Here is an 18,701-nt window from a genome sequence, read left to right as displayed (position 1 = left end):
GTGCACAAAATGTGTGCTTCATAACCCTACCCCCCAACCCTAACCGTAAATCAAGCTGTCAGTCACGTTCACTGTTGACCAATCGCACGCCTCCTTTGTGATACGAGACTTTCAAGTCAACATTCACCTCCTCCATCTTCACTCTGTCAGCGTCACAACCAGCCGCAACAAAATCAATCATGGAGGACAGCAGCCTTGACAGGATGCGGAGAGGATGAGAAAGGACTGGGAAGTGATGATGGACAGACGATCAACAGCAAGTCAAACCTTTAAAAGCAACAAGGTTCTTTCCCAGGTGACCCCATAAGAAGATGAACAGAGTTCCTGCTCTGTCAGCTACCTTGGCCATCTTCAGCATTCACAATCAATAATAGAATACACTAAGCCCCCTACTAATGAACATCCGACGTGCGAACACTCGGAGATACGAACACAAGCCGACTGGTCTATTTTTTCATGTGTTTTGCCTTATAAATCCATATTTAATCTGTACATGCTTGACCAGCAAACCCATATTTAATCTGTACATGCTTGACCAGTAAACCCATATTTATACTGTACATGCTTGACCAGCAAACCCATACTGTACATGCTTGACCAGTAAACCCATATTTATACTGCTACATGCTTGACCAGTAAACCCATATTTATCGGTCTGCTTTCACGGACGACTACGGAAATGAAAAACTATTCACATTTGAGAGGCTGAAATCAGAGTGTATTTACATATTTCAATCAAAAAACGATTAATTGATTACCCAGATAGTTGTTGATTAATTGGGTAACGGATTCATTGTTGCTGCTGTAATTGTGATTACGATGATTATTGTTATTGGGCAGTTTAAAAAGTTGTGAGTTTGGGATGAAACTGCAAAGTTGATGGGGAAGATAAGAGGAGCGCTGTCCTGTCAGCAGCAGCAGCAAATAAACACAAGAAAAAAAAGTCAGAATGTAAAATGAACAGCAGCACATGAAGATCTGAGCACAGATGCTCTCGAGACAGATGCTCTGCTCGTATTGATTTCTGACGCAAGTAGGATGGAAAACACACACACACACACACACACACACACAAACTACAGGCCGAGCGCTGGATATGTCTTCATTTGCTTCTGTGCGTGTGTGTGTGTGTAAGATGTAAGCGGGGGTCAGGGTGAGCAAGATGGATGTTGTGGCTCGCAGGGTGTCTGATGAGCATCCAGGAAGCAGTGGATGAAGGTGTGAGTGTTCCCGCCAGTGTGTGTGTGTGTGTGTGAAAGATGATGTGTTTATTTGTTTCCGCTGCCTCCAAGGTCCCACGCTGCCGCCTTCTTCTCTTTTTTTTATTTGCTACAACTTTCTGACTTCTAAACGGCATCTCTTCCTACAGTGTGGCCTTCAAGTGGAGGAGAAAAAAGCAATGTATTTGTATCGGCACTCCTCACGTTCTCATATTGGTATTGATGGTAGCAAATGTAGTAGCAAATGCTCATGAAGATCTCAGCTGATTTGGAAACAAATGCTGGGAAGTCCTGCCTTGTGCAACACGCAGTAGCTCTCGGCATGCACTAACATCTCTGACTTGGATCACAACCTCCTCCCAGCAGCACATTTAGCTGCACAGTGTGTGAAGAAGAAGATGATGAAGACGTGAGGTGAAAGCTTGGAGGACGTCCATGCAGCTTGAGCGTACCATCTGCTGACACGCAGCAAAGAAGGACTTCATTGTCTTTTATGTTTGCTTTTGTCAGCTGTGTGTGTGTGTGTGTGTGTGTGTGTGTTTTTGTGTGTGTGTGTGCGTGTGCATGTTTTAGCGTCTCGCACTAAAACTGAGAAAAGTGTCTTTGTGTTCATTCAGCATTTGACATTGTTGGAGACGCGCAGACACTAAAGGAGACATGTCCACAAGACACACTAAGCCTGAAAAGTCCAACACCGCTGAGCTTGAACTATTTGGAATTTCACAACAATTTGGGGGAAAACACACCCTAGAAGGTGCTGAGGAATAAAAATGGTTTCTTAAAGGGACAGTTAGGTTTTTTGACATTACCATGCACCATTACCAATGTGTTAACCATGACTACTGACCATTACCATGTATCTTTTACCATTAGCAATGCCATTACCAGAACCATTCCCTTGTACCATGACCATGTACCATGTACCATGACCATGTACCATGACCATGTACCATGTACCATGACCATGTACCATGACCATGACCATGTACCATGTACCATGACCATGTACCATGTACCATGAACCATGTACCCTGACCATGTGCCATGACCATGTACCATGACCATGTACCATGAACCAGGTACCATGACCATGTACCATGTACCAAGACCATGTACCATGACCATGTACCGTGACCATGTACCGTGACCATGTACCATGACCATGTACCATGTACCATGACCATGTACCATGTATCATGACCATGACCATGTACCATGTATCATGACCATGTACCATGACCATGTACCATGACCATGTACCATGTATCATGACCATGTACCATGACCCATGACCATGTACCATGACCATGTACCATGTACCGTGATTATTCAGCATTATCATTCCCATCTGCAGAAGCAAAATGTTTCCAAAAGCCCCACAACACTCCAAAATCCGATGGCCCCCAAAGCTCCAGAATGGAATGTTCCATCTTGTTCCATCCCTGAGGATGTGACGACATCGTCACAAGCTTGTTTGCGTTGCAAACTGCTCAATCATTGGAAGCTTGTTCAAACATTTGGCGAGTGCGCCAGCGCCCCCCCGCATGAAGGCGTTGGAACAAAAGCGGTGCGACTGCTACTTGGGTTTCAGGGACCGATGAGCAGCCGCAGCGCCGACGAATAGAAATGAGCGGCCGAGCCCCCCGGCGCTGATCTCGATTGGCTTGTGCAGCTTTGGGTAAACAAGCGTGCCTGTCAATCACACCAATAACGGATGTACGCCAAGGTCACATGATCACACGACACCACAAGCAGGAAAGACAGAGACACATTTGAAGACGAGTCCTTTGTCCTGTCTGCTCTCCTCTGGGGTCACCTTGACTCAAGGGGGCCTCACTTATAAAACTGTGCGTGGAAATGTGACTCAAAGTCTGCGCACGCCAGAAACTAACAACGATGCTTTTCCTTACACTTGCATTCAAACAGTCACACTCTGATGTTGTGTTTGACCGAAATCTTTAAGACCTGTAGTGAAGCCTGTGTAACACAGTGGCTCCTACCAGATGCCGAAGGCAGTGTACGGGGGTGGGGGTGAGGGTGGGGGACTCAGACATCTTTTTAGTTTTTTTGTCATGTCTTCTCTCTGGTGTGTTTGCAAAGCTGCGTCTCTGTGATTGTCCTCCATTAAAAAGGAGAACATTGTCATGGCACTGACAACTCCTCCTCTGCGCCGCTGAGCCTCCGGCACATTCTTAGAGGTGCCCTGCATTGTGTGTGTGTGTGTGTGCAGGGGGTGGGGGTGGGGTGGGGGCGCTCTATGACATGCTGCATTTTAAGGGGAGACAGCAGAAGCACAAGAAAACTAAAAAGCTTTCCTGGCTTTTTGCTCATGAGGAACAACAACAGCAATAAACACCAATCATAAACGCATCATAATGACTATAGGGGTGTTCTTTCGTGTCTAAAAACGTGCATTTAGAAGGTGGTAAACATGCTCAAACTAGCCAAATATTCAATTTCTAAATAAGGAATCATACTTTGCAGAAATTCTCTTACCACAGTCGGGTCTCGAACCAATGAATCGCCAGAACTGAGGGATTACTGAATGCCATATTTTTGTCAAACAATAGCGAAATCCTCAGAAAATACGACTATTATTCGTACTACTACAGTAATAATAATAGTAAAATAAATGTTTCACAAGTTCACCTGTATAAGAATCCCTTCATTTTAAAATTGTGCACATATATTTTTAGTAACACAGCATTTTTTTGCCAGAAAAAAGGTGTAAATTGAGTTTATAGAAAGTGTATGTTTTCTGTTAGTGTATAGAGCTGGATTTGCATTGGAAGTATTTCTGGTGTAAAAAGTACTTTGTGGATGATGCTAGTTAGTATGAAGAAGTGTTGCAAGGTGGCAAGCGGCGGGACGTACCGATGAGCGCCATGAAGCAGATGCAGATGGCGAAGAGCGAGCTGAAGCTGAGGCCCACTTCGTCGCTGTACACGGCCAGAGTGGTCTCGCACAGGCGACCCCGGTGACCCTCGGGGCAGTGGCAGGTGAACTTGGAGGGCGAGTGCGCCACACACGTCCCGCGGTGGCACGGCCGCGTGGCACACAGCGTGTACACGCACGACTTCCTGCTGCCGTTCACGCGCACCATGTGACCCGGCGGACACCTGTGAGGACACAGACACGTTTGAAGTGAGGGGGCGGGGGGACGCTGTCAACTCAAGATCAATAGACGCTAAAACATTTCACCCCACCAGTGAAGATCGTTAGGATTCTTGCGACAATGTTTGGATGAGCAGAGTAGCAGGAAAGAGACATTGTTCAAAATCAATAGCGTTCTTATTCTGGTTCTTATAATCATCATCATCATCATTTCCTAATACACTTCATGGCCGCTACTCCCCCGAGTGGTGATTTACTTTAGTTCAAAGGTCAATGATTACTGGAAACTAATATGGTTGTGATGCAGAAGAAGAAACAATAGCAGCTAAATCTCTTCATTGTGCAAAATCAGGGTGTACCCCGCCTGTCAGCTGGGATAGGCTCCAGCATACCCGCGACCCAACTTAGGATGGGCGGCATTGAAAATGGATGGATACTAATTTAAAGAAGCGTCAATGAAAATCATGAGAGTTCTTGCTGTGACACCAAAGAAGAACCTCCAAGTATTACAGGAAGTACGCAGTGACCTCTGACCCCTTGATCGTGGAGGCGTTTCACAGTGAGGATGTTTTACGGCACGTTTTTAACCACTGATTCCCAAGGGCCGGCAGTCCTTGCAGACCAATTGGCTTTTATTTGGGCCGTAAGGTCCGATAGAAGAAGAAGGACTTTTCAAAGGCGAGCAAAGTCACGGGCGCTTTCAAGGCTCCATGTGGAATCAACGCCAACTCCTATGAGGTAGCAGCTGGGTCAGAGCGGGTCAGTGGTGCTAGCAAGGAGGTGTCATCCTGGAGTTCTGCCTTTCAAAGCCATAATGAGAGGAAAAGCTGAGAAGAAGCTGTGCCAAATGTAAATATATTTATGAATAGATCTTTTATGCATGGCGGGGAGTCCAGGAGGAAAAACACGACTGATTGAAATGCGTCTGTCGTCGGCTGGTGCTGCTGAGCTTCCGCTGTCATTAGCGGACTTTACGGCGGACACTTAGCGCTTTACAGCCTCGTTAGCACGTTAGCACTTCATCGGGAAAGGCCAAGTCCCGCTTAAAGGCTTTCATCCTCTTCAAACATGCCAACTCGTTCTGGGAGGATGGGAGCGTACCATCAGGACAACATGAAGGAATGGAATAATCACCTGATATTTTTACAAACACTTTCCCATTTCATAATATCACAGCCGGAAACTACGTAACGCCATCAAGTACTTTGGGAAACTACGTAACGCCATCAAATACTTTGGGAAACTACGTAACGCCTCCAAATACAGTGGGAACTACAGTACGTAATGCCCCCAAGTAGGGTGGGAAACTGAAATAATACCATCAAGTACAGTCAAAAGTGTAACGCCACCAAGTACAACGGGAACTACAGTACGTAATGCCCCCAAGTAGGGTGGGAAACTGAAATAAAAAATCCAAAGCTACTGTACATGGTCCTGTGTTTAAAAGTGATTGCCCCCTAAACCTAATAAGTGGTTGGGCCCCCCTTAGCAGCAACAACTACAATCAAGCGTTTGTGATAACTTGCAATGAGTCTCTTACAGCGCTGGGGAGGAATTTTGGCCCACTCATCTTTGCAGAATTGTTGTCATTCAGCACATTGGAGGCTTTTCCAGCATGAAGCGCCTTTTTAAGGTCATGCCACAGCATCTCAATAGGATTCAGGTCAGGACTTGGACTAGGCCACTCCAAAGTCTTCAGCCATTCAGAGGTGGACTTGCTGGTGTGTTTTGGATCATTGTCCTGCTGCAGAACCCAAGTTGCTTTCAGCTTGAGGTCACCAACAGATGGTCGGACATTCTCCTTCAGCAGAATTCATGGTTCATTTATCACAGCAAGTCTTCCAGGTCCTGAAGCAGCAAAAGAGCCCCACACCATCACACTACCACCACCATATTTTACTGCTGGTATGATGTTCTTTTTCTGAAATGCGAGGTTAATTTTACACCATATGTAATGGGACACACACCTTCCAAAAAGTTCAACTTTTGTCTCGTCAGACCACAGAGTATTTTCTCAAAGGTCTTGGGGATCATCAAGATGTTTTCTGGCAGAATTGAGACGAGCCTTAATGTTCTTTTTGTTCAGCAGTGGTTTTGATCTTGGAACTCTGCCATGCAGGCTGTTTTTGCCCAGCGTCTTTCTTTTTGTGGAGTCATTAACACTGACCTTAACTGAGGCAAGTGAGGCCTGCAGTTCTTTAGATGTTGTTTTGGGGTCTTTTGTGACCTCTTGGGAATGGCTACTCCTGGGAAGGTTCACAACTGTTCCATGTTTTTGCCATTTGTGGATAATGGCTCTCACTGTGGTTTGCAGGAGCCCCAAAGCTTTAAGAAACCACTTTTTCACACAGGGCCATCTGGGTTTGGAATCTTTTTCTCCCTTAATAATAAAAAGTTTCATTTAAAAAATGCATTTTGTGTTCAGTTGTGTTGTCATTGACTAATATTTTAGTCAATATATTTTATTTATAACTAAAGTTTGATGATCTGAAACATTCAAGTGTGACAAACATGCAAAAAATAAGAAATCAGGAAGGGGCAAACACTTCTTGACACTACAGTATGTGCACAAATGCTGAAAATGGTCCTATGTCGCAACAACAAACACCGGCCCAAAAAAATCTTGGCGCTGCGCTTGGCAGGGGTAATGAGTACTCGTGTAAGCAAATACTCTTATGTACAGTAGTACCTGCATGCATAGCAACATAGCCCAAGCTTGATCGGAGTGTCAAAAATAGACACGGGTGGCCTAAGAACCGAACCCTTGCAAAGAGTGGAGATCTACTGGACTACAGTAACAGACTACAACAATGGAGGAAAAAAAGCGGTCTCAGACCTGCCAACCTTGAAAAGAGTGTATTCCAACACCCTCCGGGGGAAATTCATTTTTAATTTGTTACAAAAAATATTGCACCAGTCCACTGTGGCAAAGAAGAAGCACCAGCTGGTTCCGGTCCAACTGGACAGTGAAAGTGGCCTTGTTGGCTCCTCAGTCAAAGAGAATTCTAGAGGACGCTCCCCCTACCCTCACACCCCCCGCCCTCATTGAGGCCTATTTAGTAGTCACCGAATTACAAAAAATATATGAAATCGTATTTTCAAAAGAAAAGAACTCAAATATAAACCTTTTTTATATAATATTTATATGTCTTTATTATAAATCCTTTTGTTCTAAATCAATTATGAATTATGTCTTCTTATTCTGGATGCATTTGCTTGGTGACCATTTATGACATATATGACTACATTGTACTCATATATTCATTACAATTATTATTTAATATTATACAGTCTTTATATTAAGTATATTATATATTTGCAATATTATAATAGTTACTATAATGATTATATATTCCAATAATATATTATATAAATTAGATTTACTGAATTAATATATTTGATTCATCTTTATATTTCTTTTATTCTTTTGTGTGTGTTTTTTTTTATTATGAATGATGTCTTGAATGCATTATTTGTGTTTATGTGTTTATTTGGTCACCATATGTTATGTATATTCATTTTATTTGTATAATGTATTCATTATTATTATATATTATCAATGTACTATTACAATCATTGTATTAATATAATAATTAATTATTTAAATATATTATGCTTTATAATGAAATAACAATATAAAATAAAAATTCGATAGAAATGAAATTTATTCAATTAATATATTTTATTTATTTTTATATTGATTTGATTGTTCTATTATTTATTACAATTATTAATTGTATTTTATATATAAAAAATAAGAATAATAATCCTATTTGAATGTACAGTATATTATATTGTTTAAGACCTCCTGGTTACATTTGGGACCACCAGCGCATTGGGGAAAAGAATCTACAGGCCCATAAAAATGCTCCGCCCCCTCCAAACCCTCCTGCTACCATGACATTGACATTCTCCTCCGGTTTCAGATCACCATTTGCAATAAAAGAGTGTGTATGGAATGGTGAATGTGCGGGGATTCCAATTCCTCTTCCATCTTTTACGGGCGACTACCTGCACTCGTGCACCCGCCACAGGTCCACACAGGTGAAGGGGGGGCTGCACTGGTTCCTCCTGCAGGAGTCTGACGGGCACCCCTGGGTGAGGCCCTGCACGCTGACCTGGGACACGCCCTCCCGCGTCTGCTGAACATCCATCGGCATGTAGCGACCGTTTAGGCGCAGGTCTCTCATGCAGCCTGGGGGGGGGGGAAATATTGCTGTTATGATTTGAATATTTATGAAGAACATATTTACAGTTAAGAGCAGCAGGAGTTACTGGAATTTTACCAGCACACGTATGATAGCAGTCACATGTCAAGGATGCTGTTAGCATATTCCATCTTTGCGTCCTACACTCAACACACTAACCATACATAACCTGTGTGCGTGTGCGTGTGCGTGCACGTTTGTGCTTAACAAGCTGCCGCAGGCTGAATGGAGCAAATGATGTCAATTATGGCCTCGGCCATTGTGTCTCTTCTCCTGCACATCAATGACGCGTGTGAGCTGAATGCATGACAGGGTGCATGTTGCCATGGCAACAACACAGCTTCATCGTAGACATTAGGGATGATGAAACCCCCCCAATATGTATATGACCCAGTACTGGGCAGCAAATCACTTTCAAAAAGTAATTAAGCAGAGTTACTTTTTTCTCAAAAGTAATTGAATTAACAGCAGGGGTGTCCAATGTGTGGTCCGGGGGCCATGCACAGCCCACAGCTCCTTGTTAAAGAACATTAATGAGGAAATGCATCAAATGTTAAAGGGCAAAAAAATACTTTCAACGTAAATAGAACTGAACGCTGACATAAGGTGCAGTCTTTCCACACATTTGGACCGCCACAGATACATTTGGTGCTTTCATTATTATATTAGGTGTACAATGATGTGTACTTTGTCTTTAAACATCAGCGCACACTTACATGGAGCCCAGGAAACATTATGAAGCCTTTTTTATTCAGCGGCTGTGCGTGTTATATAAGATGCTTGGACGCGCTTCCACCGCTGCAACACCCGCAAGCTAATAACTACATGTGTTGCTAAATAAGTTTTACTATGTAAAAGAAAAAAAGAAAAGAGAGGTAAAAATGCTTTAGAAACATGACATCATGTCCCACACTTGTTATGACACCCAAACCAAAAAGCTCCATTCTACCCGTCCGCACACAAACGCTGAGTCAGCGTTTTAGAAAATCTGGTCGCAGTTCCGTGGGCGCTTCTGCACATTAGACCACAAATAACACCACAGATGGATTGTAATCCTGCTACTACTGCTCCTGATGCGGAGTAAGAATGGATTCATCCTGTTGGATGACGTGCTGGATGAGTGAACAAGTGATGAGCATGATGTTTGTGGGCTTTGAGGAGAAAAAGACTTTCGTCAGTCAGTCAGCAAAGATGTTCTGCAGAACTTTTTTCTTCTTCTACTTTCTGACCTCTTCATCACTCATTCACACAGAAGCTCAACTCTTGCTGGCTTTCATCACGAAAACACTTTTTGTTTTTTTGCTGCGTCGGACCTTCTGACGAGTGATGCAAGCTGGTCTGAAGCTGAGAAGTTTGTACGTGTTTACCTCCAATAACGCCATCCTCCTCGAACATCACTTTCTACTTTGGTCACACTCTACAAGGAGGTACACAACAATACAGTAGTTACTGAGGAACTAATGAGTGACTAATGAGTAGTTCATACAATCATCCATTCATTGATTCATTGATGAGCGCGTCCCAGTACTTCTGTTGATGTGTAATGAGAGAAGAAGTGGTCCAGGGGGCGCTGCTGTGACTCACCCTGGAAGCTGTTGTTGAGCAGAGATGGGAAGGTGTTTCCCAGCATCACCACCGTGGGGTCGATGACGATTTCCCGGCTCCGCCCCCGCGTACCGGTCACCTCCCTCTGCCCGCCGCCGCCGTCAAGCCGCAGGGTCATCTCGTTGTCGTGGCGATCAAGGAAGACCTCGTGCCACTCGCCGTTGTCCAGGCGGTACGTGGGGATGCTCAGGTTGTAGTCGCCGTCGCCCAGATTGTAGAAGACGCACAGCAGGCCCTGACAAATCTGATTGGATGGAAAAGAGTGAGCACATATAGAAGTGAGAAGTGTAGATATAGAAAAGATAGAAACAATACACTTTGTTCTTTTTGTGCCACATGGAAATGTGCAGCTTTTCAAATGCTATGCTTGCATATTTGCTTTTGTTTTTATTGATTGTTGCTCATTATTTTTTTTAACGACTATTTTGTTGAAAGAAAATGTTTAAAAATAAATATGGCCTTTTTTCCGAGAACTTGTATTGCATCTTGTACAAGTTTATTTGTCTTATTTTATTTGTGAAATGCATGCAATGGCGTCACAGTAACAGAAGCATCACTTGCTGTCAGTGTTGGGGATGAAGAGTTGCGATGCGGCACGGTGTTTTGTTGGCAGGATGCAGAGGCGGGACCCAAGTGCAGGTAACACGTCTTTAATTTCATTCCCAAGAGCAAAACAAAAAGCAGGGAAGCTTGCAGGCACGTGACGAGATGCAGGCAGGCAACAGACGTGTGGCGAGCCGCAACAACTAGCGAGCATGACGAAACCAAACACAAAGCAATGCTCCGACAAAGGACAGGTGCCAAAGGCTGAACTAAAAAAATAACACAAATTAGTGGAAGGTGCCGCCGAAAACAGAAGAGAGAAAAACAGGAAGTACTACAACATAAAGGCATGGAAACCGGAACTAAGGCATATAAGAGGAAATAAAGAAACTGTCACACAAGGCTGACACACAGGACGTGACACCAAGTATTGGTGTCTGGAATATGGGTAGGAAAGCCAATAAGGAGCATGTGTAGTCCTCATGGAGGCAGCGGAAATATGAGAATGGATGGATGAGAGGCTGCAATCAAAGATGGGATAAACACATGTTGTAGTTGTGATGAAACATGGCCGTTTCTGACAAACTTTGCTTTGCAGTGAAGGCCGTGGGAGGAGGAAGAAAGGCACGTCCGATTTGAGCAGGATTGAATGGCAGGAGGTTCGGGTGGGGGAGGGGTTCATCTTCCTTTCAAAGTGTTTCCTCCTCGTGTCCCACTGTGCATCATTTACTTCTCTCCATCCTCCTCCTCCTCCAGCACACACACACGGCACACATGAAGACAGCAGTGGGTGGCTCACACTCACGCCCACACACGCACACGCGCGCACACACACAAGACAAAGCTGCTTTGTTGAAAGAAAACAGTCTGGGCGCCATCAAACTGTGTGTGCGTGTGTGTGTGTACTAGTAGTAGATGGACACAGGCCTGGTTGCCATGGATACGTTTCAAACAGTCCCATCCTCCATGCATGGAAATGTCATGTTTGTACACAACACGGTTCACGTAAAACACACCCTTTTATTAGCCAATAAGATGAGACAAGATGTGCCTTATTAGTCCCACAAGGGGAATTCCGTGTTTACAGCAGCAAAAGTACAAGAGCACACAATAGCAGAGAAAGTGCAAAATCAAGGTAACACAAAACAAGACATTGAATACACTATTTACAGCCGTGTACATGTTGATGTTATTGCACGGTTTATTGCACAGTTAGTGCACAGTTACTGTACAGGATTTTTGGAGCAGTTTTTGTTAATAAAGCATAACATTCAATATTTTGGATTTTTAGAACTATATTAATATAAGATCTGTCAAATTATTCCAAATTTTAATCAAATTATTCACACTTTTAAATAAATGAATCATGATGAATCACCATTTTCAACAATGTGTGAAATACACTAGGTCCCCAACTTACGAACATCCGACATGCGAACATTCGGAGATACGAACGCAAGCTGACTGGTCTATATTTTCATGTATTTTGCCTTGTATCCATAGTTATACTGCTAAATGCTTGACCAGTAGAGGGCACTGTGACACTGCTAACGGGACGAGCAGATACAGGAAGACCGGGGAAGGAGAAGTGAAGAAAAGCTAAGTTGTAGCTGGATGATACAACCCGGACAGAGCGTGTGATTAAAGTTTATGAAGAGTTAATAGGCCTGCTTAATTCTACACCACCCACAGAACACTACCTCTTTTAGAAGAGTCTAATGACGACGACCATTTGTCCTTTTTTTCAATAACTCCTCCTCCACCACTACCAACGACGTATGCTCGACCACTCCTCTTCAAAGGTAAATAACATTTATCATTACGTATTATTATATCACTTTTATTATTGTTTTTTTCATTAATTATCCTGGTTTAATATCACTACTGCATCCAAACTCATATTTACATACATACACATATACTGTATATGTATACACGTACATGTAGTACCTATATCACTGGTAATATTACCTTTTGTTGGACTTACAAACAAATCGACTTGTGAACAGTTGTCTGGAACCAATTGTGTTCGTAAGTTGGGGACTTAGTGTATTCCCATTTTCACTGTATTTTATGAAGAGAATATATGCATATACTTGTATGTATTAACAGCTCCAAATGAACTGAACATTTAAATCAAGCTAAAAGATATCACACATCTAAAAACCTGTTTGCCTAACACGAACCTCTTTAATAGCAGCGGAACATTTGCATCACACTTTAACCGTGTTGTTATGATGCATGAGGGGTTGCGTTCAAAAACATCACGTAATTGAAAGGGTCCTTGATGCGATTCATCAACTTTGCTTAAATATGTTACAAATTTTTTGTTCGACATTGTTCAATTTGTCAAAAGTGAATGGTAAATTAGCAAAAATGACATTTGTAGTTCATGGCGCCAGCCATGACAAGCTAGCTCCCACAGCTCAGCCTCATTTCAGGGTGTGACGTCGTCAGGGTAACACCGGTCAGGTACGCAAACATAGCGGTGTACGAGACAGAGGATGTTTACAGTGATTACAGCCAAGGTTTGAGAGATGTGTCGATAGTTTGAGGAGGAAGAAACATTTGGAGATGAAATAGAGAACATGCAGAACATAGACTTAAACCTTAAGACATGAAGACCTTCCAAACACAGAATGGTAAATGTAAATTACTCTGGAGTTATCCTATTATCCTTCAATTATTGTTTTACATTGGGGGGTTTTGTTAGGGGTGCAACTATACACAAAATTCACGTTTCGGTTCGGTTCCATACGTTTGTATTATGGTTCGATATTTTTTCGAGACAAAAAATAAATTACTTTTACTTTTTTCTTTTGAAATGTATTGAAATTGTCAACATTTTTCACATTTTCAACCTGGTATGAATGTGGGAGGCGCAGCTCAGTGGCTCTGTGCTTGACAATGCAACCTAAGCCAAAGTAGTTGATCGCAGATACATTGAGCTTTCAGCACAGAGCGGCATCAGAAGTTGATCAAATATATATGAAACTTCGTATTGTTCGATACAGGGGTCACGGTTCGGTACGCATGTGTAGTGAATGGTTCGGTATAGACACATGTATGGTTACACCCCAGGTTTTTATAGCCTGTCTGTGTTAATGTACATGTGGCTTCATGTTGACGATGAAGGATCGCCTTGCCCCCTTCATCTATGGTTGTCTTGAACCTTCCTCTTTTGGAAAAGACAACAAACTTACAGTATCACTGGGATACTATGAACATCCAGCAGCAACACAACATTTAGGCATGACTACTATTTTGATGAAAATATAGTGAACCATGTCGACCATCTACCTGGAGTTTGTTTACTCTGCTTTAGCTGAGAGGGGTCACCCCGCTGATGTCACTTCCGGAAATGAGACTGAACTGCAAGAGCTAGTTTGCCATCAACTATAAATGTCATTTTTGCAAATTTACCATTTGCTTTCAAAAATGGAACAATGTAGAACATAATTACAAACAAGTGGGTCTGCACACATGTACGTACTTACACACACACACACACACACGCACACACGTAGTGTAAAAGTAAACTGGACTATGATGAAATGCTTTTTAAATGTGCAGCTGTCCGCGTTGAAATCAATATGCCAAAAGGCTTTTTCAAGAATGTAGAAATGTAAACAAGAGACACGTGTATTAATATTCATATGTGCTTTGATTGCGCTTTTATGCTGTTACTATGCAACGTGTGTGAAATATTTGCCACCGGGATGGAAGCACCTCCACCAGGCTGCACTCGCACACGTTCATACCCGGCAAAGTCTCCAGTCAATCGATAAATAAATCAGCTATTTCATCATTTATTAATGGTACATCCGCTGGACAGATTATGTTATCATACTTCTTTAATTGTTTGCAAGATGTTGCAGAAACTACACAAGTCATGTCCATAAAACTTTGGAGCGGGCCAATGAAGATGAGGTTACATTTTGGTGCAGAGCCAGAAGAACGTAGAGATAGATGGATAGATCAAGATAGATCAAGGGTCAAGAAATCCATGAAAGTGCATAGAGTGGTGTTGGCCCCCTTCCTGAGCTCTTATTTGTCACACTGACCTAAATGTTTCAGGTCATCAAACAAATGTAAATATTAGTCAATGACAACACAGCTGAACACAAAATGCAGTTCTTAAATGAATTTTTTTATTATTAAGGGAGAAAATAAATCCAAAGCTACATGGCCCTGTGTGAAAAAGTGATTGCCCCCTAAACCTAATAAGTGGTTGGCCCCCAAACGTTTGTGATAACTTGCAATGAGTCTCTTACAGCGCTGGGGAGGAATTTTGGCCCACTCATCTTTGCAGAATTGTTGTCATTCAGCCACATTGGAGGCTTTTCCAGCATGAAGCGCCTTTTTAAGGTCATGCCACAGCATCTCAATAGGATTCAGGTCAGGACTTGGACTAGGCCACTCCAAAGTCTTCAGCCATTCAGAGGTGGACTTGCTGGTGTGTTTTGGATCATTGTCCTGCTGCAGAACCCAAGTTGCTTTCAGCTTGAGGTCACCAACTGATGGCCGGACATTCTCCTTCAGCAGAATTCATGCTTCCATTTATCACAGCAAGTATTCCAGGTCCTGAAGCAGCAAAACAGCCCCAGACCATCACACTACCACCACCATATTTTAGCCTTAATGTTCTTTTTGTTCAGCAGTGGTTTTGGTCTTGGAACTCTGCCATGTAGGCCGTTTTTGTCCAGAGTCTTTCTTATGGTGGAGTCATGAACACTGACCTTAACTGAGGCCTGCGGTTCTTTGGATGTTGTTGTGGGGTCTTTTGTGACCTCTTGGATGAGTGGTCTCTGCGCTATTGGGGTCATTTTAGTTGACCAGCCACTCCTGGGAAGGTTCACCACTGCTCCATGTTGTCACCATTTGTGGAGAATGGCTCTCACTGTGGTTTGCTGGAGTCCCAAAGCTTTACAAATGGCTTTGTAACCTTTTCCACACTTATAGATCTCAATTAATCACACTTAATAATAAAAAGTTTCATTCAAAAACTACATTTTGTGTTCAGTTGTGTTGTCATTGACTAGTATTTAAATGTGTTTGATGATCTGAAACATTTAAATGTGACAAACATGCAAGAAAATGTGTGAAAAGGGGGCAAACACTTTTTCACACCAGTGTATTTTAAAATGTATTTCCGTGAGAGCCATATCATATTTTTTAAACTAAATGGGTGCATTTTTAAGCACAACCAATAATTTTTGAATATAATAAGTCTCTGAAATCATTATTTTTAAAAGATGTTGTTATACTGAAGCCAACCAATAATAATAATAATCTTTCTTTATCTTCACCATCTTTTCGTCCGGGCAGAATTAGCTAGCTGACTAAAGGAGGGATGTTTACTGCCTGACCTCTCAACGACCCAGGTAGGTGTCTAACACAGCTGGCATTGGCTGTGGACACCCCCATTGTGCTAGAAGACAGATGGATGGATGAAAATGCATGTTTTATATTTTCAACGTGGATTTCTATAACATTTAACTTTAGAATGTCAGCGTAAAAGGAACAAATAAACGTTATGTTAAGAAGTGTCTGAGAGCCAGATGGAGTCATCAAAAGAGCCACAGGTTCCCTACCCCTGCTATGGGAAAAATAGACGGTTTTATGGCCGTATCAATTCCTGGTGGTCTTCCATCATTGGCTGGTGGTCCCACATGGTAACCCCCACAGTGTTGAATTATGTACTTTTGGAGGATGTTTAAAATTGGTTTGGATTAGAGGTGCATGCTAATTATTGGATTATTGGGTCGACATGAGGGAGTTATCACGTCATACAGATAAATCCAATTAAAAATACCTCTGATAAGAAATAATAAAACCCACAAAAAATGCTCCAACGAGGCAAGATTGCCCTAATGTGCGGGTGAGCGAATCAAGCGCACCGTTTTTCTCCTGCCTGTGACATTAACGGTCTGTCGTAACTTCCCCTGAGCTCACTTGTAAACAAACATTCACTTTGCGAGGAAGACATTGTGCGTGCTAGTTGTACCAAATGCAAACCCCATCGAGCACACAAAAACCTTATCAGCCACCTGCAACACCAGCGCTGCGGCGTTTGAAACGTGCGAAAGGTTTGCCAGAGACCTCCGCTCGGCGCATGTGCCCGAATACAGTGCACCTTGCTGGGACAGAGCAGGTGGCTCCTCCAGCTCTGCCCTCTGGTTCTCCTGATAGTAGTGACGCGCTAGTAGTAATGTCATGAGATGTGATTAGGACCTCAAACACGTTTGATGACAGCGTTTACGAGGAGGACGTGTGGCAGCAGTCTTGGAGTGACGGACTCACCCCTGAGCCACAAGTGCACCCGTCCGTCTTCCAGTAATGCCTCTCTGGTCCCGTGGGGGCCCGTTATTCATTCCTTCTCTGTGCCCCTGCTGCCTTCAAAGCCGTGGGCAGAACACGGCGGCGTACGGTCAAGTATTAATTATATTTACAATCCACTGGGACGCTGATTTCTAACCACTCTCTCTACCACCTGATTTTACACCCAATTAAAAGCCAGCGTCTGGCCCCCACCCCGGAGAGAGTGTGTGTGTGTGTGTGTGTGTTTCCTTCCTTGTCATCACGCAGGAGGCTGGGATGAGAGTGTATTTGAGTAAACAGCTCCGCCGTGGGAACTTTGTTTTCATAAACAATGTGTGGATTTGGACAGAAGTATTGGGACGCAGCGCTTCATCGAGACCTTGAAGAAATCTCCACTGTCCAGCTCATGGGTGTCTAAAGTACCACCGGGCACATTCTAAAAATATAATTTAACAAGAACATTACAAAAATAAAATAAAATCAGCAAAAATGGAAAAATCAGCAGTGATTTTACAAGAATAAAGTCAAACGATTAAGAGAAAAAAGTCGTAATTTGACAAGAATAACATTGTAATATTATGGGAAAACCTAATGGCATTTTAGTAGCATCAAGTTGAAATATTAAAGAAAAAAGATGCTAGTTTTTAAAAGTCAAATTATGAAAAACAAACAATGCAATAGAGTTGTAATTTTAGGAAAATTAGGTTGGAGGAAAACATTCTAATGTTACAGTAATAAAGTCTTTAATATTACAGAAATAAGACAAATTTCCAAGAAAAAATGGAAATAGTTGGAAAATTATAAAAACAACAACCGCAGAAATGGGAAACACAGCTGTGATTTTTAGAGAATAAAGTCAAAATATTCAGACTAAAAAAGTCGTGTTCGAAATAGGGTTGTCAAATGATTAAAAACTGCAATCAAATTAATCGGTTTTCCACTTAATTAATCATGATTAATCACCATTTGCAATTTTGTGTGAAATATGCCCATTTTTACTGTATTTTCTGAACAAAAAAACAAATAATGAAAAGTATACATGACAGGACAGGATTACATACATTAGTGTGTATTAACAGCTCCAAATGAACTCAAGCTAAAAGACAGCACACGTGTCTGAAAATGTACACTAGTCTCTTTAATGGTAGCACAACATTTGAATCACACTTCGACCGTGTTATTATGAGCCGTGAAGAGTTGCATTCAAGGACACCAAGTCATTTAAGCTGAGTTCACCTTTTTAGTGTAGATGTATTTACTGGGATTTCCGAGCCTACTTAAATGCATGAAGTTGTACTTCTGCAGTAAAAGTTATCTTAGGGAGCGATAAGAATTTCCACTTCATGTTTGTCTTTTTGCATCTCGCGGCCGTCTCGTGACAATGAGGAAGTGTGGTTCCGAAGAGGACTACAGACGTGTTTTGTGAGTTGGACGCTGGAATTGCACTGCAGTTGATGTGTTCAGGTCAGAATAAAGTTACAAAAGAGCGGCGGACTTTGTGCGACTGTGTGGGGACTCTACGCCATGCTCCCGTCTGCCGTCGTAACAGAGATATGGTGCGCATGCGTTAATCACGCAAAACATCTTAACGTAATTCATGAAATAAATATGTTAGCGGCGTTAACGCGCCAGCCCTAATTCTAACAAAAAAAACCTCAATTTATCAACAATGTCAGTTTAGCTGAACCGA

At 42.4% G+C, this 18,701-nt stretch overlaps 1 protein-coding gene across 3 annotated transcripts in view; it reads right to left on the bottom strand.

Annotated features, from left to right (window-relative positions):
• si:ch211-186j3.6 (neural-cadherin) overlaps positions 1-18,701 on the bottom strand; it is a 313,458-nt gene that overhangs the window by 7,527 nt on the left and 287,230 nt on the right. For all 3 annotated transcript variants that reach the window (XM_054770409.1, XM_054770410.1, XM_054770411.1), the window contains 3 exons: positions 10,127-10,391; positions 8,346-8,529; positions 4,095-4,339 (listed from right to left, as the gene is read on the bottom strand). In XM_054770409.1, coding sequence (XP_054626384.1) covers positions 4,095-4,339; positions 8,346-8,529; positions 10,127-10,391 — 694 coding nt within the window. The remainder of the gene's footprint in view (positions 1-4,094; positions 4,340-8,345; positions 8,530-10,126; positions 10,392-18,701) is intronic.

This window comes from Dunckerocampus dactyliophorus, chromosome 3, assembly GCF_027744805.1.
Source record: "Dunckerocampus dactyliophorus isolate RoL2022-P2 chromosome 3, RoL_Ddac_1.1, whole genome shotgun sequence".
Lineage (NCBI taxonomy): Eukaryota > Metazoa > Chordata > Actinopteri > Syngnathiformes > Syngnathidae > Dunckerocampus > Dunckerocampus dactyliophorus.
This window is presented reverse-complemented; position numbering and strand designations above follow the sequence as displayed.